Raw genomic sequence first — 26,417 nt, forward strand, 5'->3', positions numbered from 1 at the left:
TGGAGTCTGTTGCTGCCGATGTGAAATCATGTGCATTTAATTGCTCTCAAGTCAGCCACCTGTGATGTGTGATGTCTCTTGCTTGCCTTACAAAATTGGTCTTGTTTCAGCTATAATTGTTCTTGTGGTTATGTCCATTGAGAGGATAATCGTCAGATCTATGAGTTTCATCATACATGTTGACTTGTTAGTATGATCTATAGCAAAAAATGATCTTTCAACCAGATCTGTCCTGAATTAAATGTGGCCTTACCATGGGCAGAACATAAACAAATATTGTGTAGAAAACAATCCATATGAATTGATTTTGTATGAGTTTTTTCCTGTTTATTGGTTGCATCTCACGTTCTCCACTAAGTTGAAAAAAGGAGTACACACGACCATTCTGAATTAAATTACTCCTGGAGGTTGAGTAGTCATCATCTCGGTAGAGAGCAGCTGTAGCACATGAGTCATTGGCTTATGAAAACATTCTTGGCAATTACTTGTGAATGAAAGCGTTCTTGCTCCTTTTAGATAGTAGAAGTTCGACTAGTTGCAGTAAAGTGAAGGTAGTGATTGTGTATATTTACAAATTTATTTGTTGAACTAGAGTTTGTGTATTTCAGTATGTTTAGTAATTTTATTCTCTGAACAGTATGTTACCCTCTTCTTTGTGATCATCCAATTGCTGAACTGTGCATATAATGAGTTGAGGTCAGAGTTTTCTGAAACTTGTTCAAGTGTCTGTCTAATTTGCTATCAATAGTAGATTTTTATTCATCAGTTTTTTTTCAGTTGAAACTCTCTAGCTCTGTACCACATCTGAAATGAACATGTAAGCCCATATGCAATCTATGAATAGCTATGTATTGCGAGTACTTGTGAATGAAAGCATTCTTGGCAATTACTTGTGAATGAAATCATATTTCAGTCTATGCTCTTGATTTACTTGTTTCAGTCTATGATTTTGATTTACCTGTTTCAGTCTATGATCTTCATTTACCTGTTTCAGTCTATGATTTTGATTAACCTGTTTCAGTCTATGATCTTGATTTACCTGTTTCAGTGTATGATCTTGATTTACTAGTGAATGATACCACATCTGGAATGCTTCAGTTTTACCTGTTTGTTGAAATCATATTTCAGTCTATGATATTGATTGTCCCTGTGGTATTTTTTCACAGGCACCATGGATTCGGAAAGATCTTTTACCGACATCATTACAAGGGGATGTAATCCTGCTGCTTTGTCTGATAATGTCCCAACTCCTAATGAAACGCCAGATTGTGATGAGGCCTAGCAAGTCTGAAAGGGAGTCAGAAAAGGTCCAAGAATTTCAGTAAAGACGAGGACGAATTGTTGGTCTCAGCATGGCTAAATGTGAGTTTGGATCCAGTTCACGGAGTTGATCAATCACGTTCGACATATTGGAAAAGAATATATGATTATTTTCATATGAACAAGACATTTGATTCTGATCGAACGCAAAGCTCCCTAATGAGCCGGTGGTCTGGTATTCTACATGATGTGAACTTATATGCTGGTTGCGTTTCAAAGATAGAGGCTAGAAATCAAAGTGGTTTATCTATCGCTGATAAGGTAAGATAGCATACCTTGCATTTCCAATTGTATATGATGTTCCTCTGATAATGGAGAAGCGGCAAAATAATTCTCGGTTGGCCATCCATGAACTGCTAGCAAAAGATTGTAATTCTGAAACTATCTGACCAACTGTATATGATGTTTCTCTATGTGATGCAGTCTCTATGTTTTTAATTTTGCAGTCTCTATGCTTTTGATTTCGCTGATATGGTGATTTCTCTATGTTGATGTTTCGGTCAACTGTATATAAGTTTTTTAATTTCGCTGATATGGTGATGCAGTCTCTATGTTTTTGATTTTGCAGGAAAAAAATGCATTAAAAATGTTGAAGTCTGAGGACAAGCAGCACCGCAATTTCCCTTACCTCCATTGCTGGGAAAAATTGAAAGACAAGGCCAAGTGGAAAAATAGAAGCAATCAGAGTGGAACGGCTTCAAGGAAAAAGCAAAAGACCACGGCGAATTCAAGTCATGTAGCGGCTGCACAATTAGTTGTCACTGCTAATGGTGAAGAGAGTCAGGCAGCAATGCCTACAGTGGACAGACCTACAGGGAAGAAGAAGGAGAAAGACAAATTACGACAACGTTCTAGCATCGAAGCATTGGATTATCTGTTGGCAAAGAAGAAAGAGGCTGACATAGAGAAGGATTTGAAGAAAGAGGAGAGGTGCAAAAAAGCCTTTGCATTGCAGGAAGAAAGGATCAGAATCGAGGAAGAAAGGAACAGAATTGAGGAAGAAAGGATCAGACTTGAAAAAGACAAATTTGAGTTCGAAAGGAACCTTGAAGAAGAGAGAATTATGAATGTCGATACGAGTACCATGTCCACCAAACAGCAGCTACTATATGAACAGCTCCAGAATGACATACTTGCACGGCGTATAAAAAATTAGATAAAGTATCATATTGTTCTGGTTGTCTTAATTATTTGAATCTGTCGGATTGATACAGTATCACATTTTGTTCTGGATTATCACATTTTGTTACATACATTATCACATTTTGTTACATACATTATCACATTTTGTTACATACAGTATCACATTTTGTGAGGTGGCCTTCACACATATATTCGAAATCTATGCAATGTAAATAAGCCAAGAACCATGCACAGTATTTTTTTATTAAGCACGGTCACCATCGTGTAGGAAACAATAATTGTAATCATAACATCATTACAGTCCAACGACAAATGAAATCAATCATTAATAGTATTATTGTATAAATCTGGATAATTTTGCCACAAGTGCTCAATAAGATCGGCCTGAAGTTGTGTGTGCGTTTTCTTATCCTTGATGTTCTTGTAATTTTGAATGAAAGCATCGAGCTCAGGGGTACTATCATGGGATACTGTCACCTTTTCTCCCATGTCGTCGTAATTGAAATCATCTTCGTCATCCCCCTCATCCTCAACAATCATGTTGTGCATAATGATACAAGCGTTCATGATTTCTCCGAGTGTGTCCTCATCCCACAAACGAGCTGGTCTTCGAACGATAGCAAAGCGAGCTTGTAGAACCCCAAACGCTCTTTCAACATCCTTTCTACATGCTTCTTGTGCCTTAGCAAAATATTTCTTCTTGTTACCTTGAGGTTCTGGTATGGTCTTCACGAAAGTGGCCCAAGATGGATATATGCCATCTGCGAGATAATAACCCATTGTATAATTGTTTCCATTGATGCTATAGTTAACCTGTGGACCCTCACCTTCAGCAAGCCTTGCAAAAACAGGAGATCTTTGGAGAACATTGATATCATTATGTGAGCCTGCCATCCCAAAAAAACCATGCCAAATCCAAAGATCTTTAGAAGCAACCGCTTCTAGTATAATTGTAGGATCCTTTTTGTGCCCCACGTACATACCCTGCCATGCAACAGGGCAATTTTTCCAGGTCCAGTGCATGTAATCTATGGAACCAAGCATACCTGGAAAACCTCTTTTCTCACCAATTGCAAGCAATCTAGCTGTATCATGTTCATTAGGCATTCTCATGTACTCATGACCAAATATATGAACAACAGCTCTGACAAACCTTCTCAAACTCTCTAGAGCTGTACTCTCACCAATACGGACATAGTCATCCGTAGCATCAGCCGCTACTCCATACGCTATCATCCGAAATGCCGCCACAACCTTCTGCAAACAAGATATTCCTAGGGTACCAGCTGCATTTCTCTTTTGCACAAAATAGTCGTCATGCTCCTCGACAGCATTCATTATACGGACAAACACATGACGCCTCATTCGAAATCTATGCAAGAAGACTATTTAATTAGGCGAAAATCGAATGAATTATACAAGGTATAATTGAAAAGAAATAGGGGGTACGTACAAACCTGCGCCTGAAATAATTTGGCCCGTATGTAGGATCATCTGAAAAATAGTCTTGATAAAGTCTCACGTGCCCTGACTGTCTATCACGATTTAATACACGATGTCCCTCAACGGAACCACGATAACGTGGTTCATTGCCAATATCCGTTGCTACTATGTCTGCAGCGGCAATATACAATTCATCGTCATCATCCGAAGATGATGAATCCACCACTTCATTCAGCAGATTGAACTCGGCTTCAGAATCCATTACACATCTACGGCTCCAGGGCGAAGGGATGGATTCACCTGAGAAAATCTGAATGCATGCAGTGCTCACTGCGGTTGCTGCTCGGCTCCACCGTCGCACTGAGCGGCGCGGCCAGGCAGGGACAGCCGTACCAATTGGTGCGCCGCCAAGGGGTAGGCGTGCGTTGAGAACAGAACGGGAGGCTGCCGTGCGTTGCGAGCAGCAGAACGGGAGGCGGCCGTGCGTTGCGAGCAAGCCTGGCGGCGGTGCTGCGTTGCGAACCAGGCCTGGTGGCCATGTACCAACCAACCGTCTTGGCCCATTTAAATATAGAAAAGGACCATTTAGCTAGGCTGCTGTAGCCATCATGTTTTTTAGAGGCTTTTCTATTTTACATGTTGGCTAAATCAAGAGATTTAGCATTTATTTTTAGCTAACCTGTAGGAGATGCTCTCAAGTTGTTTTGCCAAACTGTTGGAGGCTATTTTTCCTTGTTTTATCAAAATTATATGGATGCTAAGTTGAGATAGCAAACTCTTAGAGATGCTCTTACCACGGTAAAAAGTTAAATATCCCCAAATTCGGCTATGCACGCACATAACTCTGCTCTTTCCTTTCCGAAGAGAAAACTGGTCAGTCCGATTCAGAGCTCCGCCGCGCGTGTCAGCCGATGGAGGAGCTGCAGGCTGCCGTGACGGCGCACCTGGACCAGGTGTCGGGCCTCGTGCAGGCGCTCTCCTCCGAGCTCCGCCGCGGCATGGGGCCCGCCGCTGACAACCTGCGCGGCTTCATCCGCGCCGTCGACTGGACGGTATTCTCTCCGGATCCCCTAATAGGAGTTAGGAGATCGCAACCGGATCACCAAGACCTTCCTTTCTTTCCTCTCTCACTCACTTCCAGAGCTGACAAATATCGTGCGATGCGACTGCGTTGTGCTTTGAATACGCTACTGTTTCAGGAACCATGGCTCATATGCTTGATGGCATTCCATGTGGTTCTGCTGCTGACTGCTGTAGGGTTCAGGAGGAATGCCAACTTCCAGCTATTCTTGTTATTTCTTGCTTGTGAGTCTTTTGTTCCTTCTGTTATTACTAATCATGCATTGCATATGCCAAGTACATCGTTGCTGAGGGAGAGAGTATACGATTCTGTCCGCATTCCACAGCAAGAATTGCCCGATGCCGATAAGTTTGTAGTTTCAAGTTTCGTCAGGACAATTTGTAATCCAGGACGGCGCGCTCTGCCACGGCCACGGGGACGGGGATGGGGACGGGGGCGACGCGTTCGGCTCCTCGCTTTTCTTCTGGCCGTTCTTGCCGCTCTTCTGGCCGCCGTTCCGGGTCCCGGGCGGCGGCGCCGGCGGGACGGTGTCGTTCCCGTGGCCGTTCCCGGTGCCGGACTGGCTCGTGCCGTTCCTGCGGCCACCGTTCTTGCCATTCCCGCTCTACGAGCCGGCGCCGTAGCCACCGCCGCCGTTCTACCGCTTCCCGCCTTCCCAAGAAGCGGCCTGGAATCGTTTAACAAGAAGAGATAGGTGGTCCTCGCCTGCGTGCCTCGTCCTGGCGCGGCCCTCGCCTGCGCGCACCGCCAGGACCGTGGCCCCCCTCGCCACCTGACCCCGACCCCGGTGGCCATCGACATTGCTGCTGCCTGCTCCGGCCTTGGCGTCCGCCGATTTGCTAGTGTCCAGAATACCCGAGCTAGCTCCTTGGCGTCTCCTCGGGCCTGGAGGAAGCTTCTACGGATCTTGCTTGCAAGGTGTTCGAGGTTTTGCGGCAACAACATCCAGGCAAGGCCCACCGGTGATTTCCTGATCCCCTCCGGCAGGCCATGGGTTCAGCATCGGAATTGGCCTCCCGGATGGACTTTGATCTTGGGCTACAATTCCAAGATGAGGTCCACCGGCTCTACAAATCTCCGGTACACCATCCTCACCACTCCCCCGATGGCTCGTTCTTCCTTCTTGTCACCTTTCGGCGTCACTTGTTTCGTTTAACGGAAGATTCAGTTTCTCTGGCTTTACAATCTTGTTTGGGAGTCCGTGCTTTGGATTTCCATGTGACTTTTCTGAGCAATAATCATTTTCGGTTCTCTGTCTTTTCCAAACAAGTCGGATTCCATGTGTATAGACTTCGTAGAGTGATCACCTCTACCTTTGATCTATACTTCCACCTATGGAACAATGGCACGCCTCATTGGGAGCTTGAGAAACGTGCCTGGGAAGAAGAGCAGGAGAAAGAATGGACAAAAGTACTCTTTAAGAGATCCCAAAGGGAAGCTGTAAAGGCCTCCAAACCTCAAAAAAGAGTTAGTTTTGCTAAGAATTTGGTCGATCATTCTCCCCCTAAGCACTCTACGCAATCGTCAATTTGTTTTGGTGCTTTCTCTGCTCCTATCAAAGAATCCACAAATCTTCTATTTGGGAATACCAAATTTCAAATTGGCGGAGCCCATGATCGTGTTCTTCGGCCTGATTGCATGCAGCGTCCTCCCTGCATACAGCAGCCTGGAGAGGATTACACGCAATGTCCTCCTTGCATGCAGCGGCCTAGAGAGATTTCCGCGGCTGTTTCGGAAGATTCCCTCAATCAGCGCGGGACTAGGCCCTCTTTTCAAATTCCAAATCTGCTGTCTCTGGGCCTTTTTGCTCCCGTTGCTCAAGTTTGGGCCATATTAGCTCCAATTGTCCCTCTCGTATCCGATGCTGGAAATGCTCTAATTGGGGACATACTAGAAAGCATTGCCGATCACGTACCCGGCTCAATTAGGTCTGGCAATGAAAGTTTGACTGCACCAAAAATTTTGTTACGAATACTGCTCCCCACCTGGTTTGGAAACCAAAAATCCCAAAAGGCAAGGAAATTAAGCTGAACCTCGATTCTCGCATGGATCCCCCTAACCCTTCGCCTAACCAACCAGTTCAGCAAGGTCAGCATGCCCAGCAGGGCCCGGTGCAGCAACACCCAGGTCTGCAGCAGAATCAGCAGCTAGATGTGGACAACATGGAAGTAGATGAAGCTGATGATGACTGGCCAGCATGGAACCCTGCCGCGTTTGCTGCTGACAATGGTCAGGTGCTCCATCAGCATCCTCAGTTTCCTCAGGATCACCTTGATCTCGAGCTGTCAGGATCCTCTATGAGGTTTTTACATGGTGATGGGACAGACATCTCCCTTGACCATGTACTGGAGGGTATTTCAGTTGAGGATGGTAGTTCCTCGTCCAGTGATGCAAGCTCCACTTTGGTGGACAGAGCAAGGTTTGCTGCTGCACAGAAGAGGTGCACCAACATCTTGATTTTCAACAGAAAAGACATGCCTGATGAAGTATTCCACAGGGCCTCATTTTCTCAGGCCAATGACAACATGGGACCTATTGTGATTGACAGAGCTGTTCTGCAACCATCCCTCAACCTGTCCTCGCCAACGCTCGCTATCACAGGCATGGAGATTGTCCCCTGGAAGCCGGTCCTGCCTGCTCCAGCTCTCCAGCTATGGCCATCTGTTGTGGCGAGTCGTCGGGCAGCATGTGCTCAGCCAAGGTCCTCCTCTGTTATCATCCTGCCTTATCCTCGTGTCGAGCAAGTCCCAGCTACTTCTGGCTTGTCAGGTTTTGAATTTCAAAGTGAGCAAATTCAGCCCAGTCCATGTGGTGAAGCAGGCATGAGAGTATACCAACGTCGGAGGACTGCCATGCTCTCCCTGCCTGTGGCCTCGAGTAACACAATCTCGCCAGTGGTGGATGGCTCTGTTAGTCGCAGCACAAGGATGAACAACAACATGTCTCTACCCAATGTCTCTAGTAATCCTGCTACTCTGCTGGTGGACAGTACTGTGAGACGCAGCACAAGACTTAGTGACAAGGATGGCTTCCATGAGGTCAGGTTGGCTGGAAATCCATGCAAGAAGAGAAAGACATGTCCAGTACTGCTTGTCGAGCCTACGGGTCAAACTGGACCAATACCAATTGATATCCTGCAGGGCTGGGGTATCAATTGTGGAGTAGCTCCTGGAGAGTTATCCCAAGAAGTGCTGATGCAGGCGCCCTCTTCCAATCTGGTGGCCAATGATGAATCCTCTGATTAAGTTATCGCCAAGTGCTATGATCGTAAACTTTTGTAGAACGCCTAGGGCGGCAGTTTGCTCATTTTATCTTGTTACAGTCGTGTGGCCAGATTTTAAGTGTGTCCTTTGCTTTAACGTTACTATCTTTCCCTCTTTGGACACTACTATCAATCTTAGCATTTTCACTTATCTGGCTTCTACCTCTCTGTTGATCTTCATCCTCTCGATCAATATACCATCTGAAATGCAGCCCATCCTGATTATGCTAGTCATATCAGGAACTACCGTCTCCCTTTTATTGTTACATAATGGGTACACGTAACTGGACTATTTTTGTGCTGGAATGTTCGTGGGATCAATGCCACAGAGAAATGGGATGCGGTACGTGATAAAATCGAAGAGAGTGCTAGCTCAGTAATATGTTTGCAAGAAACGAAGAAAGAAACCTTTGATATATCCTTTATCAGAAAATTTGCACCGCGGCGTTTTGACCATTTTGATTATGTACCCTCGGTAGGAGCATCTGGGGGTATCCTTGTTCTCTGGAACAGTGCATTTTTTCAGGCATAGTCACTGATAAACAGAGCTTTGGTCTCACAGTTAGCTTCACTTCGACTCACACCAGCGAGACCTGGAAACTAACCAGTCTCATAGTCATGCTATATCTGACTCAGAGAATTGGATCTTCCTAGGAGATTTTAATTTCTACCGCTCTCTGAATAACCAAAATAGACCCGGTGGCAATCTTGCTGACACTTTTATTTTCAATGATGCGATTGGGCATCTTGGTTTAGTTGAGCTGCCTTCGAAGGGTCGGCATTCACTTGGAGCAATATGCAATCCGATCCGTTGCTTGAGCAACTTGATTGGTTCTTCACGTCCACCAACTGGACCATCGACTTCCCCAACACAGAGGTCCTCCCTTTAGCAAAGATCACTTCGGATCATATTCCATGCAAGGTGGTGATTAGCACAAAAATTCCTAGAGCTAATCTATTCCGTTTTGAGAATTTCTGGGCAGAGCAAGATGATTTCCTAGACACAGTATATGACTTGTGGACCTCTACGCCAGCTAACAGTGATGCTGCTCGTACCATCTCTTCCAAATTGAAGGCCCTAAGAGCCAGACTAAAGGATTGGAGCAAGCATTTATCAAATCTAAGAATGCTCATCAGCAACTGCAACCAAGTCATTGGTTTTCTAGATGCTTTGGAGGATATAAGAGGCCTTTTTAATCCAGAAGCAAACCTACGGGCTGTTGTCAAGAAACAACTTCAAATTTGGTTGCGATACAAGAATCTCTACTGGAGGAATCGTTACACAGTCAATAGAATAAAGTTGGGCGATGAGTGTACAAAATTCTTCCATGGCATGGCTACTATTTCTTATAGAAGAAATTCTATTGCGCAGATCATGAATGACCAAGGCATTTGGATCCACGACCATGAAGGGAAGGCAGGCCTTCTCTGGAAAAAAAAGGGCGTACCCAGTGCAGAGAGCTCCCGCTCTGTGCGGGGTCTGGGGAAGGGTGTCAGTGGCAAGCCTTACCCTCGTCTGTGCAATGCGAGGAGACCGTGACTCGAACCCGGAACCTTTCAGTCACAGGCGGTAAGACTCTACCGCTTGCACCAGGCCCGCCCTTCACAGGCCTTCTCTGGAACTCCTTCAGAAATCGCATGGGCACCACGTCATCACCTACTATGCTTTTTGACCTCTCTAGCTAATGTAGACAAGGCCCAATCTTCTGATAGGTACGATAGCGTCGATTGGTGGAGACTCGACGTTCACGATCTAGGCTTCGAACCAAGACTGATTCGGACCCTCACAACCGTTACACCACTGCTCCGTTGGTTATCAACCACGCGAACGCGATTGACCTCGTCGAGAAGGCTTTCCTGCAAGCGAATCGAGAATACAAGTAAGAACGGGATGAACGCAATCTGAAACTACAAATAAATATGAGGCTTATGATAACGAGAAGGAGTTCAAGTCTTTATTCGAAAGGACTAATCGCCACAGGCGAACAAGATCAAGAACAGGGGCACTGGTTCACAGCAAGCGGCCTTGGTGGCACAGTTGCATCAAAAAGACGTCTGTTTCACGAGGAAATCAAGAACTAAACAAAACCTAAACCCTAAGTAAAGCGACAGCTGCTAATTATAGAGTCTTGGGCGTCACCCCTCCTGAACGCGCCCAAACACGATACACGGTCCAACGGACCAAAAGACGGTGTCGCAACACCCTGACAGATTTTGGACGCTGACTTGTTTCGACGATTCCCGTTGATTCCGAAGGGCTTTTGACGTGAGTCCACTTGCATTGGCTTCCTTATCTAATTAGCTTTCCATCCATATGTGGATCGTCAAAAACGGAGCCCAGACGCGCCGTGTGACCAGTTTTATGACAGACTGGTCGTGGAACCCGAGATGGGCTCGAACTTGATTTTGGCTTCCACCTTGGTGACTCGAACCGGATGAGCTTCGGGTCTTCTTCTCGGTTAGGACACCCTCGTTGATCTCCTCGTCCTCTATCTCCAAGCATGGTCGTATGCATAGAGCTCATGTCCTCATCACTAGCCTTGTCACGCCAGTGAACGACCTAGATTCTCTTGCTGCCCCAATTTTGCAGGAGGAGGTGGATTTGGTGGTGAAGTGTATGCTGGCTGACAAGGCTCCAGGCCCTAATGATTTTAATGGCCGTTTCCTAAAAAAGTGTTGGCAATTTATCAAATGTGATTTTTACTCCCTTTGCTCAAAGTTCTTCTTTTTAACGGCCGTTTCCTAAAAAAGTGTTGGCAATTTATCAAATGTGATTTTTACTCCCTTTGCTCAAAGTTCTTCTCGGGTCAGATTAATCTTGAATGCATCAACACTTCTTATATCACCCTGGTTCCTAAAAAGGACAGTCCAGAGACAGTAAATGATTTTCGCCCCATCTCCCTAATGAACATGTCGCTCAAGGTCATCACCAAGATTCTAGATGAGAGATTGCAGGCTGTCATCTTGAGAGTTGTTCATCAAAATCAATATGGTTTTATTCGCTCTCGCACGATTCAAGACTGCTTAGCATGGAGTTATGAGTTCACCAGTGCCATCAGTCGAAAAGAGAGATCATCATCCTAAAATTAGACTTCGAGAAAGCGTTTGATACAGTGGAACATTCAGCTATTATGCAAGTTATGGCTCACATGGGGTTCCCACAGAGATGGTTGGATTGGGTTCAAGCCATTTTTTCTTCAAGTTCATCTGCTGTCCTACTCAATGGCGTCCCGGGAAAATTTTTCAAGTGCAAGAGGGGTCCGTCAAGGCGATCCATTGTCGCCCCTCCTCTTTGTTATAGCGACTGAACTTCTGCAGATTTTAATCAACCGGGCTGCTGCTATGAATTTGCTCAGAGTTCCAATTCCACAACCAACTGGGGATTTTCCAATAGTTCAGTACGCTGACGATATGCTGATGATGTTGCAAGCTGATGCTAGACAGCTGATCTTTCTTAAGGCTTTGTTGCACAGCTTTTCAGAGTCAACCGGGCTTCAAGTAACTACAGTAAATCACATATGTACTCCATCAACGTCAATGAGGAGAAGATGGCCCATCTGGCAAACACATTGGGCTGTGATATTGGTTCTATGCCGTTCACGTATTTGGGTTTGCCCATGGTCACGACCAAGCCACACATTGAGGACTTCACCCCGATGATGGACAGAATAGAGAGGAGGCTCTCTGCGTGCTCCACATGGCTTTCTTACTCGGTTCGCTTGGAAATGGTTAACTCGGCTATAACCCCCTGAAAGCTCTAGTTTGGTTTTGGTGAATTGATGAAACCCTAAGTGCTAACCTAGTTTATCAAGTGATCATAACATAGGTAACACACTTCAAGTAGAAGAAGCTAATGAAGATCATAGCATGACAATGGTGATGGCATGACGATGATCAAGGGCTTAAACTTGAAATGAAGAAAGAGAAAAACAAAAAGCTCAAGGCAAATGTATAAACCATAGGAGCTATTTTGTTTTAAGTGATCAAGACACTTAGAGAGTGTGATCACATTTAGGTTTGATAGCCGTACTATTAAGAGGGGTGAAACTCGTATCGGAATGCGGTTATCAAAGTGCCACTAGATGCTCTAACTCATTGCATATGCATTTAGGATCTAGTGGAGTGCTAACACCCTTGAAAATATTTGTGAAAATATGCTAACACATGTGCACAAGGTGTTTGCAGGGTTGAGATGGGTTTGGGTCCCTCTTTCCCTCCCGCCAAGCTTGTGAGGCGGGATTCGGCGCTTTCGAGAAAATAAAATGCCTATTTTCTATTGCGCCGGATGCAAATTCTTGGTGGTTGGCACATTTGAGCAAGGGTGAAGAAGTTAGAGTTGAAATGGAGTTGGTCGAAATGATGCTGGCGTCGGTCTACTGACCGGACGCTGGGTCACTCAGCGACCGGACGCTGAAAGGCTGCGTCCGGTCGAGCTGTCAGACGGCACAGTAGGCTAGGGTTGAGCACCGGACGCTAGCTGCGTCCGGTCAAGGTGGACCGGACGCGTCCGGTCGGAAAAACATGCCTCGGGGAGCTTACTGGAAACGACCGGACGCTGGGGCTTCAGCGTCCGGTCAGTTTTGACCGGAGCGTCCGGTCAGCTTCGTAGCCGTTGGAATCTGACGAACAGCGTTTGAAGCTGGTGACGCGTGGCGTCCATCGGGCGACCGGACGCTGAGGGCCAGCGTCCAGTCAGTATGACCTGAGCGTCCGGTCAGAGCGCGTTTTTGCCCAGTGAAGGGGTATAACGACTCTATTTGATTGGGGCTCTATTTATAGCCCCATGGCTGGCTGTGGCTTACTATCTTTGGCCATTTTCATTGATATAGCAACCTTGTGAGCTAAGCCAAAGCTCTCCCACTCATCTACATCATTGATTCATCATCATAGTGAGATTGGGAGTGATCCAAGTGCATTGCTTGAGTGATTGCATCTAGAGGCACTTAGTGATCGTGTTTCGCTGCGGGTTTCGCTTGTTACTCTTGGTAGTTGCCGCCACCTAGACGGCTTGGGGCAGCGAGGATCGTCGAGCGGAGGTGCTGATTGTCTCCGGCTCCGATCGTGGTGATTGTGAGGGGTTCTTGACCTTTCCCCGGCGGAGTGCCAAAAGGTACTCTAGTGGATTGCTCGTGGCTTGTGTGATCCTCATCTTGTGTTGGTTGTGCGGCACCCTATTGAGGGTTTGGCGTGTGAAGCCAATTAGCGCGTGAACCTCCAAGTGAGTGAATCGCCACAACGAGGACTAGCTTGCCGGCAAGCAAGTGAACCTCGGTAAAAATCATTGTCTTCATCATTGATTCCGAGGTGATTGGTCATCATTGTTATTCATCTTCGTGATTGATTGGTTCATTCATCTACACGGCGGTATAACCCTCTTGATCACTCTCTTTACTTTACCGCAAACTAGTTGACAAGCTCTTTAGTGTAGCTAGTTGTGAGAGCTTGCATGCTTGGTTGGTGTGGCTCTTTAGTTAGCCTTTGAGAGCACACTAACATAGGGTAGTGTCATTGATCTTGTGTGAATTGACACTATCTAAATTAGAATTGTGGTAGGTGGCTTGTATTTTGAGTAGGCTAGCGCAACACTCGTTTCGCCTCATAATTGTCTAACCATTTGGTTAAGTGTTGTTGTAGAAATTTTTATTAGGCTATTCACCCCCCCTCTAGCCATTAGGACCTTTCACCCCCATCACCACATATGCTATGTGTACCATTAAGCTACCAAAAGGGGTCATTGACAACATCGACAGAGCACGAAAGCAATGCCTTTGGAGAGGTAATGATGCCCAAAAGAAAGGGGGGAATTTAGTTGCATGGGAAGTTGTTATGCAGCCCAAGGAGAAAGGGGGACTGGGAGTTCTTAACCTCAGATTGCAAAATGACGCGCTACTACTCAAACATCTCTTCAAATTCTATAACAAAGTTGACACCCCAGTGCACCTTGTGTGGAGCAAATATTATACCACCAAAATAGCCCATGCATCTAGGGAAGTTGGCTCCTTCTGGTGGAAGGATGTTCTTCGTCTCAGCATCATCTTCCGAGGCATTGCCAAGTGTGAGATTGGGGATGGTTCAACAGTTTGTTTCTGGGATGATATGTGGTCTGATGCTGTTCTATCCCAAGAGTTTCCAAGGTTGGCATCCTTTGCAAGTAATGAGAATGCCTCAGTGCTAGAGGTCATGCAAGCAACAGACCTTGATGAACTTTTCTTCCTCCCGCTCTCGCAGCAAGCTTTTGAGGAATATGAAGTCCTACAACTGCACCTACAGAACATGCCATACGATGCTGATGCCAAGGATTGCTAGCTGCCCACCTGGGGCAATGTGTATACTTCACGGCGTTTCTACTCTCATGTCTTCAGTACCATGGAAGCACATCCAATCTTCAAAGCCATCAGGAAATCTAGATGCACTCCACGCGTGAAATTCTTTGCGTGGCTTGTCCTGGTGGACCGTTTGAATACCAAGTCTATGCTCCAGAGACGACATCTGAACATACAGGATGATAACATCTGTGTCATGTGCAACCGTGGTGAAGAGGAGACCATTGATCACTTATTCTTCGACTGCCCCTTCACGAAGGAATGTTGGGCAATCATCCATTTTGACTGTAATGACACGCTACAACTTTCGGATAGATTGGTACAGGCGGGACAGGTTCACAATGTTCCTTTCTTCACGGAGGCAGCCCTGATAGCAGCATGGGAGTTGTGGAAGACGCGCAATGACAAGGTTTTTCAGAGGCGTGATCCAACTCCATCGGCCTGGTTGGCAAACTTTAAAAATCAATGTTTCTTGCAGTCTGTTCATTTCAAGGATGACCTGCGGTCATCCTTTTGTGTTTGGCTGGATGCTTTTAGTTAATCCCTGTTTGTAAGTACATTCTACCTTTTATTAATACAAAATCTATCACCGTGGGGATCTACCCCACAGTCTTTTGCGGTAAAAAAAAATTCTAATCCAGGTTTATTTTGTTTAGCTCTTATGCTTTGGTGCCTTTTGATTCAGACCCTTCCGTGTGAAATGAATGAAGTCAATGGGGAGAAATTGATCTTGACATTGATTTCGATCATATTATTCGGTAATAGGCCAAGAGCAATTTAGATGTTTATACACCAATGTCCAATTTATTAATTTTACTGGCTAGTGCATATCTCACTAACTAAAAAAAAGGGCAGACCCAGTGCCAGAGGCTCCCACATGAGTGGGGTCTGGGAAAGGGGAAAACCGAGGCAAGCCTCCCCCTGTAAAATCTGCGGAGAGGCTGCTTCGAACCTGCGACCTGGTGACTCAGTGAGACAGCTCTCACCACTGCACCAGGCCTGCCCTTCAACGCTGACACACTTATCAAAAAAATTCCCTACCATTTTGCAATTGGATGGTTGCTAGTGTGTGCTCCTTAATCCACATCATTTTCTTACAGTCTCATTTAGAGTTCTAATGCTACAATGGCATGAATTATTTCTGTTTTTGGATGAAGAAACCAATGATGGTATGAATATTATCTCACAGTATCTTTCAACACTAAATTATAGTGAGATTTCGAAGATTGGGAATTTGGAACCTCATATTTTGATTTGCTTCGGTTCTGATCAGGTTCATGGTTTACCTATGCAGATTCAGGAGTGTATCTAGCTGAAAGAATGAACAGATACCTGGGTGAGCACTGGAAGAGCTTTACCAGTCGGAATTATTTTGACCGTTCTGGAGTTTTCATCTCTGCCGTCTGGTCTGGGCCCCTTATCTTCATATCTATTGTCAGTGTGGTTAGTAAAAATCTGGCTTACCCTGATGTAAAGGTTTCTGTTCATTACATTCAGCTGTTTATTTGCAATTTAGCTTATATATGTTGCTTATCTTTCTACTCTTTGATCATTCCAGATTAGCAGCCTCATTGCATTATGTCGATTGATGGTGAAATGGAAGAGAGCAGAACTTAGGCACCGGGCTCGACTTGCTCGTGACAAGAAGGATTGAGAGAAGAGAAAAAAAATCCTTATATATGGGACAATCGAATGATTTAGTGATGTTGAACTTTTCTAAAGTTTGTGTGTTGCTTCTCAGAAGGCACTCAAGAATTAAGTGTTGGAAATCCTGGATAAGCGAGGAGTGTCTACAGCTATTGTCCTTGCTGATCATGAATTCCTGTAGCAGCTGGGCTTACTTCATCAAAATATAGATATGGTATCTGTCTCTATCTTGTTTTACATTGTAGATGCAAACATGGATGTAATCTTGATTGAAATTGCCAAAAATTTTAGAACAAAGTCTTGCTTTTTTGTTTCCCATCACAAATATGAAATATGAGACACTTTTTGGTTGTCTGATATGAAGTCAAGAATTCGAAACTTTGACTACATAAGTTCCTGACCTGAGTCGTTTTTAGCGAGATGCACAGAGCTGCATGTATGTGTCATGAGCGTTGGGTGGCACGTCTATAGAAGTCGGCCTTCGGGATGTTTTTTTTGGCCTTAGCGCGCGTGAGAGAGAGAGAGAGTTTAGGGCATTTTTTCTGTTACCGAATGTTGCATACATACATGTATTAATGGCTTACAAGGATTTGATTTGACGTGTTACATATTAAACAAATCTGTGTTAGCACAGTGTTCACAATTTCTTCAGCTTCCTAGCTAACACAGAATTAATAAACCTTTTCCTGAAGAAGAAAAAACCTAGGGCCCCAAGCAACGGCCAAGAGGTTACAAGAGCAATGTAAGCAAGCAACCAGACTGACCTCCCCTGGGATCGACTGAGTTGGTTTATGGATTTCTTAACAGGACCAATGGCTTCACAGATTTCGTTCGCATATGGCTCTTCTCGCTGTTCTTGAGATCCTCCATGGGCTCGAACAGTCATCACATTCCCTTCTGAGCTGTTTTTATCATCCACCCAACTGTCACTCTCATTTTGTATTGCTCCGGTGTTTTGATTCTGTTGTACGTGTTGGACAACCATGCTATCATTGAGTTCAATTTCACCAAAATTCTTGTTATGCAAGGATTCACCGTTGTTAGGACCATCATTTGTTACTGCAGCTACCATTCCATCTTCCATGAAATTCACATATGGGCTCTTGTCAATTGATGATTCCAACGATGAGTGCAAATCATGCTCTTGTGCCTGCATTCAACTATTACATGTTATATTATGTTAACCAGAGCTGATATGTGAACTAGCAAGCACCACCTTCTGCCGATGCATGTAGGGGCCATCATGCAGAGCACAGAGGAACTCGGAAACAGGCCGTACCCACCTGTCAAGCATTTAGATAGATACAGGCTGAACGTCAATCACTATCGGCTGATCAAATAGACCACAGTCACATCTTAAGTTAAAATGGAGACGCAAGGGCAAAAACCGACTAATTGATGCTAAACATTTTTGCCAAATAACTTACCAAAGCTTTCTAGCAGTTAGGCCTTCAAAGAAAGCAAGATGTCCGCCATTAGGTGTAGTTGCCAATACAATGTTTTTGTTTGCCCTAAATCAGAGCATGCATAGGGGCCTTATCAACACATTAAACCAAAAAAACATTCAGAATAGTGAGCTTTCATTGTATGTTTACCTGCATTCATCCCAGGGAATGGCCTCCCTTGTGCAGAGGGGGTCATCTAAGGCACTGATACAAAGCAGGGGAACTGACACATTGCTGATATAATTTGCACTGCTGCACTTGCGGTAGAATGTGTCCACTGTCTGAAAGGAGCTAGTCACTACATGGAATTCACTCTTAAAAATTATACCACCCCTAAATTACAACAACAGCAGTACGATTTTAAATAGCACTATCTAACTGAATCATAAGTCCCATGATTATTATTGAGTTACATTGATAAGTTCTCTAGGTCATGAATTTTCTGTTGGAACTTGGAGCCCAAACCAAATCCCAATTATATGATTCATGTTCAAGTAACCTGTATTCTATAAAGTATAAATACTCTACAAATAAAATTGGTATGCTAGAACTGGCTGAAATTCCTCATACATCTTTCTCATCTCGACAGTAACAAAGTGTTGCTGTGCCATCAGTCCAGAACTAAGGTGTCCAATTTAACATTTTCCCATGCAGAGCTGCAAATTCCAAGGCTGCAATCCTTGATGCTGCCACAAGTCCTCTAACAATAAATGTAACCCTTGCTTCTACTGTCACTATCAGTAGCAAGTGTTTCTGGTTTCCTTTGGTTTATTAAGAGCTGAAACCAAACACATGTAGTCCATGCTACTAGTGAGGCCACAAAATACCATATGATAACCTCACTTTTGTAACTGTCTGCCCTGGATGCTGGATTCAATCAAGCAAGAGGCTTTTCCTTCAGGTCTTAGCCTTTTCCTGGTAGTTTACTATTTGTCAAGTGGTGTGTCTGTTAGCCTAAAAGCCTGGTGTGTGTGGGGTGTCTGGGAGCGGATGGATTTGCCCCTCCCTTTGTACTTTATCCCTCTCTTAATGAAATGACACACAGCTCTCCTCTGTTGTTTGAGAAAAAAAAATCAAGCAAGAGGCTCAAGTGTGCAACATGAGATTGAGCAGACCATTACATGCTTTCGATATGGAGTCATCTGATTGTTAACAATGGTTCACTGTTTAAACTATAGTGCCTAAATTTTGAGTGCTCTTGGATTTTTCTCTCTAATCTTTCGATGTGACTGCTCTCTCTCTCTCTCTCTCTCTCTCTCTCTGTGTGTTTTGTGATAGCACTGTAGCGTCAAATTTCTTCAACTTTTGCATTTTCAATGGTCACCAGCCAGTTTCCCAATTCTCAAAGTCAACGAGATGCTGTTTTGATGAAAATATTTTAGAATCGCATCCACATATTTGAAAGAGGTGCGATGTTATGGAATTATCAATTTATCATGGATAATCTAATTCCATCATGTAAGCTACATATTTTAGGCAGCATTTTGGTCAAAAAGAATATGTTTTGGCTGGACACACTCTACTGTCAGTCCATTCTAATGGAAGAGTAGTCCACAAGCGAAACAATTGTGGTTTTGCTTTATTCCATTTAATTTCCAGTGGAATAAAAAATGTAGTTATCGTTTTGCTTTATTCCATTTAATTTCCAATGGAATAAAAAATGTAGTTACCACTGATGAGCAAAGAGAGCAGGAAAACTGTAACCAATAATTTTAGACAGTCCAAAATATGAATACTTTGCTGATTGTGCAAAAGAAGATGGTGCAGATTTAGCATTAGAAAGAATACCTCATATTTCGCAACAACACAAGTGGCATGGCGGTCAAATTCCCGGATAGAGTGTGACTGATGAAAGAAAAAAAAAAAACGGGTAAGCACAACATGTCGTATAACCAGCTAATTTATTGAAATATAGTAAAATTGCTTATTAAACGGACTACATCTGTTGTTTTTTAATGCAAACTCAATAACACATAAACATGATAAGGACTGCATGACTATGAAAATACAGACCAACAATGCTATCTTACCGATGTAATAGCTTCCCAGTTAGCAAGTCGTGCCAAGACTGGTTGATGTCTGTAAAAGTAACAGTTGAAAAAGAGTATGGAACAGAAGTAGAATCTATTATATTGCTCAGTTGCATTATTAGACAAAGAAAGATCTGCTAAGTTCAAAATGGTGGCGATCTAGGAAGGAGAAGCATCATCGCAGTCAATCAATGTGGCAAGGACTTTATCAGTAATTAGTAAAGAGTAAGGTTCACAAGATTGCATGGGAAAGGGCTTAACAAGTACATACAGTTTTGCATATCCTTTGAGACCAATCGCAAGAGCTCTATCATAACATCGCTGCACAAGCTTGCGTGAAATAAATCTGTTGGTCACCTGCATAATTGCAGTGATATGACAATATACTATGTATAATCAGTAATAATCAAAGTGTTGCGTTGCGAAATGGAAGTGATAGAAGAGCATCATTTGTAATTTGTTAGCTAAGACACTGAGGAAAGATGATTAGGCACAGAAACTGAAGTGACAGTATTTGAAACCACAGGTATGGTACAATTGATATGCAAATCAAAGCATTTCTGCATAAAAGCACAATTTAAAATCAGAAAAAGCTGCGAACCCTCTGCTAAATTAATTAACTATAGTCACTAACCAGCAGATCCCAGGGAGAACAAATAGATGCAGCACCAGCTACAGGTGTATTTTCACCTTCTTCTCCAAGATACTTGACCTAAATGGGCGATATATACGAAAATTTCAGAAGTGACCTTAAACTATTAAGTAACAGCTGCAGTAAATTTTTCACAGGGTGGGAAATGGGAAGAAAAACTAAACCCACCACAATATTGGCACCAATGCTTGTCCCAACAGTGAATAGTGGAGCCTTCGGATACTCTTGATGAAGGAAATTAACGACTTCACGCATATCTTCTGTCCACCCAGCATTGTAAAAGCAATCTGACTGCCAACAGAAAAAAAGGTAACAATAGGCAGCTAAACCTTGTATCAGCAACTAATGTTGGTGACGATCCTTCTGGTGTTAGCATGTGTTTTTAAGGTTAACTAACTTACAAAAAAATCTTGGTTTTGAATAGAAAATCGTGTCTTATCATAAGTTTTGATCTATTGTAGAACTTACTGTTATGGAGATGCCACCCAGACCCCTGTGGTTGCTTACAACAACATTCCATCCTTTGATTGCCATAGAAAAGACCAAGTGCTTCACATACTGCAACCCACCCCCCGCATCTTGTTTAGAATAAATCATAAAGGTAGCTAAAATGAAACAGGGATTATACAGTCAACTTCCAGTTCTTGTTTAAACTGATCGACTTACAGCAGCACTAGAATCACTAGTTAATCCAGGTATCACAACAAGAAGGGGTGTTGAATCATCCTTAGAAATGGTTCCATCAGAAGTGCCAACATCTCCAGCTGCAACTTAGCACCAAAAGGAAAAGGTTAATCATCCATTTGCTAGCTAATCAATCTTAAACTATCTAAACTTGCATAACCTTCAAGATCAGAGGCTAGTAACCAATCTAAGGCAATGGTCCCACCGTCACGAACAGTGTACAGCTGCCTGCAATATAAATAGTCGAATCACTGTGAAAGATAACCACAGTCATAAAACTGTATAGCATTGCAGTTTTTATCTTGTACTGTAAGGTCCCAATTTAAAAATATGCAGGTTTCTCCGCCATGTATCAAGCTGATATGTATGGCCACAAATTGCAGACTACTGAAATGGAACAATGAGAGTCAAACATTTTCTGGATATATGAAAAACAAATTTTGCCTCCCTACATACATAATTTGTTCACACTTATGTAATATTCCCTCCGTGCCAAATTATAGTTCTTTAACTCTGTCTTAAGTCAAACTAACTTAAAAAATACCATGAAATTAGTTTCATTAAATTATAATGTAAAATGTCTTGATATGGCATTTATTTGAATATATATTTTCGAAAAAATTGGTCGAAATTAGGGCAGTCCCAATGCTAGAAACTGCATGTAGTTTCTATACCTATTAATTTCCATAGACACTACATATAAAAACCATGGTCCCAATGAATAGTTTCTACAGAACAATTTTTTATCCAATCACATTCATTCTCTCTCCATTCTCTACCAATCATATCCCTTCATGTCTTGGTTCTCGTGTAGACATGGTTTTTAACTTAGACCTGGTTTCTATGATTTTTGCTCTCTCTTCAATAACTACCTTGCCACATTAGCAAAACGTTTAGGTGACAGTACAATTAATGTCCATAGAAACTATGGTGGTTTCTGCATTGGGAGTGCCCTTAAAGAAGTTTAACTTAGGATAAAGCTAATGTGAACTTTAATTTGGACCAGATGGAGTACTAACTTTTTTTTGGACTTTGTGAACACAGAATTGCATAGCCAAAACTGAATTATCATGTGCCCATTCACATAGTTGCGTCAGCTTAATAATATCAATAATGACAGTGATTTACTATTTTACTCCAACCTCCGATAGGTGAATGAAGGTGGCCTGCCAGATATGCTCAGGAACAACGTCTGCAAATGAGGACTCGCTAACCACGGCGTCGCCAGGTACCTACGCAACGCAACATTGGGGGAAGAAAAGTCATAAAGCAAATTTTCTCCGGAAGAGGGAGGCAGAGCAGATGTCTCATGAGTCATGATAGCATATATTAGCATCCCACACATGCGCACCTGCCGTGCAGCGAGCGGCACTTGGAGGCGACCCGGTGGTACACTTGAGACTCGGGGTGGAAGGTAAGCGAGACGCGGCCGCCGCGGAGGCCGCGGAGGAGGTCGCCGAGGAAGTGGAGCTCCAGGAACCTGTACAGGAGCACCGCGGCGACGGCGAGCGCCGCGAGGGCGTAGCGCGTCCACGGCACCAGCGCCGCCGCGCGGAGAAGCAGCTCGCCCGCCGACTCGCCGGCGCTGGAGGCCGCAGCCTCCATCAGTTGGGGTTGGGGAGGGATCGACACGGAAAGGTCGTCACCGATTGAGGAGGTCGATCTGGCCGCTGCGCTACGGTTGGGGAAGCGATGGGCAGACACGTGAACCGTTTCGTCGTCACTGAAGCCTGAATGGACGCGCAAGCGGCAAGCCTGTGCGAGACTGCGGGAGTGCGTGCGAGACACACGAGTGACGAGACATCGTGTAACGTGTTTTAGGGGGGTGTTTGTTCCTCCTCCTAAATTTAAGTCGGTGTCCCATCAAATATTTAGATACATATATAAAGTATTAAATATAGACTAATTACGAAACTAATTACACAGTTTACGAGACGAATCTTTTAAACCTAATTAATTTATGATTTGACAATGCAGTGCTACAGTAACATATGCTAATAATAAATTAATTAGGCTGAATAAATTCATCTAGTGAAGTACTGACGGATTCTATAATTTATTTTTTTATTAATATCTAAACACCCTTACCAATTTTATAATTTATTTTTTATTAGTATCAAACATCCTCACGTAACACCTACTCACTATATCAAACACCCCCTCGGACTTTTTTTTGGTTGCCTCTCCTCTGGGTACAGCTGTAGTATCTATTTGTACATACGCACGCCCACTCAACACATGCGCACGCTACTCATACTACCCGTGTACAAACAAACCTACAACTACACTCAGATCTAAAAGGTCGTGTCCTTATTGAGATCACCGAAATCCACCGATTCCGTAAGCGACGGGTACGTCATGATCCCATCCTTATACAGCCTGTTCGGGAGACCGTATCGTATCGTGGATTATTTACTGCTGACTGATTTGATGTGAGAGAAAAACATTGTTCCCAACTAAAAATTTACGATCGTTTACGAGCAAACGAACAGGCTGTAGCAGGAGGCGATGGACACTGACGCGCGTACCTGTGCTCCTCTCTAGAAGGTTTGTAGTTATAGTCACTGCCGTGTGGACCCGATCGGCGGGTACCACCGTTGACGACCTCACTCCCCAGTCCCCACTCTCTCTGGTTCATAACAGGATCTAGAAAACCAACTCAAACAGGGCAAATAAGCATCACAAGCGGGCGCAGAGTACGCCACTGCAGCTTCAAGATTCAAACACGCACCGAACAAGCACCAACCAAGATAGCATACTTGTCATCATTATATTGAAAAAAACATACGCATTAGTGCATTACAAGCTTTAGAACAGGACTGAACATGCGTAAAGCAGCATACACTAGACGATACGTCCCTTGTTCTTATATAAGTACTACACATTCGTCTCAGACCTGTGCCACACAGCCATACTAAAACACACTCTTCTTGATTCTCGTACGCCTTCACGTAAGGCCCAAGGTGCGTGTCGTGCCCTGGCGAGTGCCAGACCCAGGACCATGTAGCTGGTAAGTCTGGCTCGGCACAACCTGGAGAACACCTGGTTGCTCTGCAAAACAATCCAACAAGCAATAAAGCCAGGTTGAGAAGAAGCCTAGGTACAAGAATGAATTGAGGGACTTAAACTAAGATACAGAATGTCTCTTGGATAGTGAGTGCTAGCGTGCGATGACTGATGATATAGAATGTGCTGTAGAGTGTCCACGACAGGTATTGAGTGATTTTTGACCATATCATGTTCAATATATCAGTTAAAATAAAGTTGTAAACTAGTAAAACATGTCGTAAAAAACGAAACATAGCATACATAATTACTCCAATGAATGAACAGATAAAGGTCCCAGTCCATAAGGAAAATGTTGAATTCCCTAATGTATTCTCTAGGACTTCCGTCATCAACAGTAAGAATATCACAATTCACAAATATTCAGTAGATGTACATCACTATGCCACTACAGGATGAAGTTGTAACTTGTTACCACTCAAATGTCTGCCAAATCTGGGATAACTTTAGTTATAAACTAGACAAAAAAAACTTCTTTCTGTTCATTGGAAAGGCAGATGCGACCCTTTTTGGATCCCTAGAGCTAATAGTTAGCTACTAATAATAAGCTCCTTGGATCCAAATAGGTCTGGCTAATAGTTTAGCTGATTGTTAGTTGAATACCCAACTAACAACTATTTCACTAGTTGGACCAAACTAGCTAATAGCAGCTAATATTAGCTATGAACTATTAGCTAGCTAATTAACTATTAGCGGCTAATGGATCCAAACAGGGCCATAATAAGAGCATGCTGCATGCTCCAAAGATTATAGTGGGAGCATTGGAGGACTTAGGTGCCTACAATCTCAGTAAGCTACAACAACAATTCCCCAATTAGATCCCCAATTCCCTAAGTATTTTGTGTGCAAAATAATGTGGAGATGGAATCACTTTGATTAATTATTATCCTACAAAAAATTAAGTCCAAGCATCCAACAATCTACAGCTTGGAGATTTAATACTGCTGCGAATTGAGCAAGGATTTCATACACCATGGGCATCCACTAATTTGATCATTTGGTGCAACTACAAACAATAATAATGCTCCCTATGCAAAATTTCCCCCAGTACAGCCGCGGCATGATGAAGCAAGGGCAACCCGAAGCAAGCAGTACAGCTTAATTGCAGGAAAATATTTTAAGGGAGAACTCACCCTTGAGAGCCTCGACCTGCTGCGGGGTGAGCTTCGCGGAGAAGCCGCTGGCGGCGGTCTTGTAGTGGTAGAGCACCGCGTCCCTGGCCTTCTGCTCGCTGCCAAACCGAAGAGAAAAAAAAATCACCGCATCAGAAAACCCACCACGTTCCAAATTAAAAAAAATGGCATCCCCGGCACAGATTAGAACCGATCGAGCCCCAATTTCATCCTACCAACAAGCGCGGGCCCGATCTGGACGATTACCTGCCGAGGACGGGGGTGAGGGTGCGGAGGTGGAACTCCTCGGGGTCGGCGTCCTCGGGGCGGTCGACGTACACGATGTGCACGGCCGTCTCCTGTGCCGCGGGGGCCGCCTGCTTCTCCGTCTCGGCCGCCATGGCTGCTGCTGCTGTGAGGAACAGGAGGATCAGGAGAGGGTTGCTAAGCTGCCGGAGCTGGGAACTGGTCTTCTTCATCGCCGTCGACTTCGAGGTGGGGGCTCGTCTTTATAGCCGTCCGTCCAGGCTGGCGGTGCCGTCGTGGCTAATCTGGATCTGGAGACAAGTCGACAGGTTCGTGGTGACTCCGTGCGTCCGTCCATCGTCTCGGCATCTCCGCGTCCAACCGCCCGGCTGATTCTTCCTTCTCGGCGAAGTATTTTTCTGTTGTTGTTTCCCGGCACGTTTTGTAGATCAAGCCAGGTAGTTTGGCTTATTCAGGAAAAGGATCCTTTGTCTGTGTCGTTGCCGCGTTGGTGGCTTGGTGCGGTTGCCGGGGGCACGGGTGTGAAAAATTGGAAGCATCTAGGGTGACCGTTGTTGTTTTCTCCTCTCTCTCTCTCTCTTGCTGATGAAGCAGCACGGATGTTTATTCAAGGCCCCCGTTTGGATCTAAAAAATAAAATAAGGTAGAAAAATAGGAATGGCCTCTAAACAATTGGATTCTAATTGAATCCAAACTGTCTACCCTAAATACTGCTCCCTCTGGGTCGATAAGCACGCAATTCTAGCCTCTATATCATGTCCGGCAAAGAATGCAATTATAGCTTCTTGTTTATTTCTATCCACACAAATGTTTGAGCTCCCCACGAAGTACAAATGAAAATTAGCTGCGAGTGATAGGATGAGTACCAGAGTAGGGTAAACATGACATTTCTCAGCTCTTGTAAGTTTGCCTCGGGAATCTAGGATTGTAAGTTTTTTTTTT

The 26,417-nt window shown here is 44.1% G+C and overlaps 5 protein-coding genes and 1 pseudogene across 6 annotated transcripts; 3 read left to right on the forward strand and 3 right to left on the reverse strand.

The window, feature by feature from the left end:
- Positions 1–1,171: 1,171 nt before the first annotated feature.
- Positions 1,172–2,476, forward strand: LOC136511561 (glutathione S-transferase T3-like; annotated as a pseudogene).
- A 305-nt stretch (positions 2,477–2,781) lies between these two features.
- Positions 2,782–4,246, reverse strand: LOC136514509 (protein ALP1-like). Its single transcript, XM_066508449.1, has 2 exons — positions 3,921–4,246; positions 2,782–3,835 (listed from the first exon to the last, which is right to left on the reverse strand). Exons 1-2 carry the CDS (start codon positions 4,166–4,168, stop codon positions 2,782–2,784), a joined length of 1,302 nt encoding a protein of 433 aa, XP_066364546.1. The 5' UTR covers positions 4,169–4,246.
- Positions 4,247–4,736: 490 nt separating this feature from the next.
- LOC136514470 (uncharacterized) lies at positions 4,737–16,569 on the forward strand. The gene is made up of 4 exons (XM_066508421.1): positions 4,737–4,958; positions 5,106–5,211; positions 15,867–16,015; positions 16,131–16,569. Exons 1-4 carry the CDS (start codon positions 4,818–4,820, stop codon positions 16,224–16,226), a joined length of 492 nt encoding a protein of 163 aa, XP_066364518.1. The 5' UTR covers positions 4,737–4,817; the 3' UTR covers positions 16,227–16,569.
- Positions 6,074–15,859, forward strand: LOC136514469 (uncharacterized). Of its 2 annotated transcripts, none has more exons than XM_066508419.1 (2): positions 6,074–15,122; positions 15,229–15,859. In XM_066508419.1, the coding sequence occupies exon 1, from the start codon at positions 7,033–7,035 to the stop codon at positions 8,230–8,232; it is 1,200 nt and encodes a 399-aa protein (XP_066364516.1). In that variant the 5' UTR covers positions 6,074–7,032; the 3' UTR covers positions 8,233–15,122; positions 15,229–15,859. The 2 variants fall into 2 exon arrangements, with proteins under 2 accessions (XP_066364516.1, XP_066364517.1); XM_066508420.1 differs by having other exon boundaries at positions 6,074–14,383; positions 14,478–15,859.
- A 226-nt stretch (positions 16,570–16,795) lies between the features above and the next one.
- LOC136514468 (embryogenesis-associated protein EMB8-like) lies at positions 16,796–22,793 on the reverse strand. The gene is made up of 14 exons (XM_066508418.1): positions 22,382–22,793; positions 22,173–22,262; positions 21,191–21,258; positions 21,013–21,110; positions 20,815–20,904; positions 20,515–20,637; positions 20,329–20,406; positions 19,966–20,051; positions 19,695–19,743; positions 19,453–19,509; positions 17,815–17,945; positions 17,647–17,730; positions 17,436–17,502; positions 16,796–17,369 (listed from the first exon to the last, which is right to left on the reverse strand). The coding sequence occupies exons 1-14, from the start codon at positions 22,633–22,635 to the stop codon at positions 16,857–16,859; spliced, it is 1,788 nt and encodes a 595-aa protein (XP_066364515.1). The 5' UTR covers positions 22,636–22,793; the 3' UTR covers positions 16,796–16,856.
- Positions 22,794–23,781: 988 nt separating this feature from the next.
- Positions 23,782–25,822, reverse strand: LOC136512644 (subtilisin-like protease SBT3.11). The gene is made up of 3 exons (XM_066506603.1): positions 25,476–25,822; positions 25,230–25,327; positions 23,782–24,081 (listed from the first exon to the last, which is right to left on the reverse strand). Exons 1-3 carry the CDS (start codon positions 25,685–25,687, stop codon positions 23,978–23,980), a joined length of 414 nt encoding a protein of 137 aa, XP_066362700.1. The 5' UTR covers positions 25,688–25,822; the 3' UTR covers positions 23,782–23,977.
- Positions 25,823–26,417: the final 595 nt, after the last annotated feature.

The sequence above is a fragment of the Miscanthus floridulus genome, chromosome 16 (assembly GCF_019320115.1).
Source record: "Miscanthus floridulus cultivar M001 chromosome 16, ASM1932011v1, whole genome shotgun sequence".
Lineage (NCBI taxonomy): Eukaryota > Viridiplantae > Streptophyta > Magnoliopsida > Poales > Poaceae > Miscanthus > Miscanthus floridulus.

What these genes read in the sequence shown, in the direction of transcription:
- LOC136514509 (XM_066508449.1), bottom strand. Translation starts at nt 4,168, where the DNA reads ATGGATTCTGAAGCCGAGTTCAATCTGCTGAATGAAGTGGTGGATTCA. An exon ending in CCAAATTATTTCAGGCGCAG is followed by an intron (nt 3,836 to 3,920) that starts GTTTGTACGTAC and finishes CTTCTTGCATAG; the next exon opens with ATTTCGAATGAGGCGTCATG.
- LOC136514470 (XM_066508421.1), top strand. Translation starts at nt 4,818, where the DNA reads ATGGAGGAGCTGCAGGCTGCCGTGACGGCGCACCTGGACCAGGTGTCG. An exon ending in ATTCTTGTTATTTCTTGCTT is followed by an intron (nt 5,212 to 15,866) that starts GTGAGTCTTTTG and finishes TTACCTATGCAG; the next exon opens with ATTCAGGAGTGTATCTAGCT. An exon ending in TCATATCTATTGTCAGTGTG is followed by an intron (nt 16,016 to 16,130) that starts GTTAGTAAAAAT and finishes TGATCATTCCAG; the next exon opens with ATTAGCAGCCTCATTGCATT.
- LOC136514469 (XM_066508419.1), top strand. Translation starts at nt 7,033, where the DNA reads ATGGATCCCCCTAACCCTTCGCCTAACCAACCAGTTCAGCAAGGTCAG.
- LOC136514468 (XM_066508418.1), bottom strand. Translation starts at nt 22,635, where the DNA reads ATGGAGGCTGCGGCCTCCAGCGCCGGCGAGTCGGCGGGCGAGCTGCTT. An exon ending in CTCAAAGGATATGCAAAACT is followed by an intron (nt 19,744 to 19,965) that starts GTATGTACTTGT and finishes TTACTTTTACAG; the next exon opens with ACATCAACCAGTCTTGGCAC. An exon ending in GTGTTGTTGCGAAATATGAG is followed by an intron (nt 17,946 to 19,452) that starts GTATTCTTTCTA and finishes AGCTCCTTTCAG; the next exon opens with ACAGTGGACACATTCTACCG.
- LOC136512644 (XM_066506603.1), bottom strand. Translation starts at nt 25,687, where the DNA reads ATGAAGAAGACCAGTTCCCAGCTCCGGCAGCTTAGCAACCCTCTCCTG. An exon ending in CTCACCCCCGTCCTCGGCAG is followed by an intron (nt 25,328 to 25,475) that starts GTAATCGTCCAG and finishes TCGGTTTGGCAG; the next exon opens with CGAGCAGAAGGCCAGGGACG. An exon ending in GCAGGTCGAGGCTCTCAAGG is followed by an intron (nt 24,082 to 25,229) that starts GTGAGTTCTCCC and finishes ATTGTTTTGCAG; the next exon opens with AGCAACCAGGTGTTCTCCAG.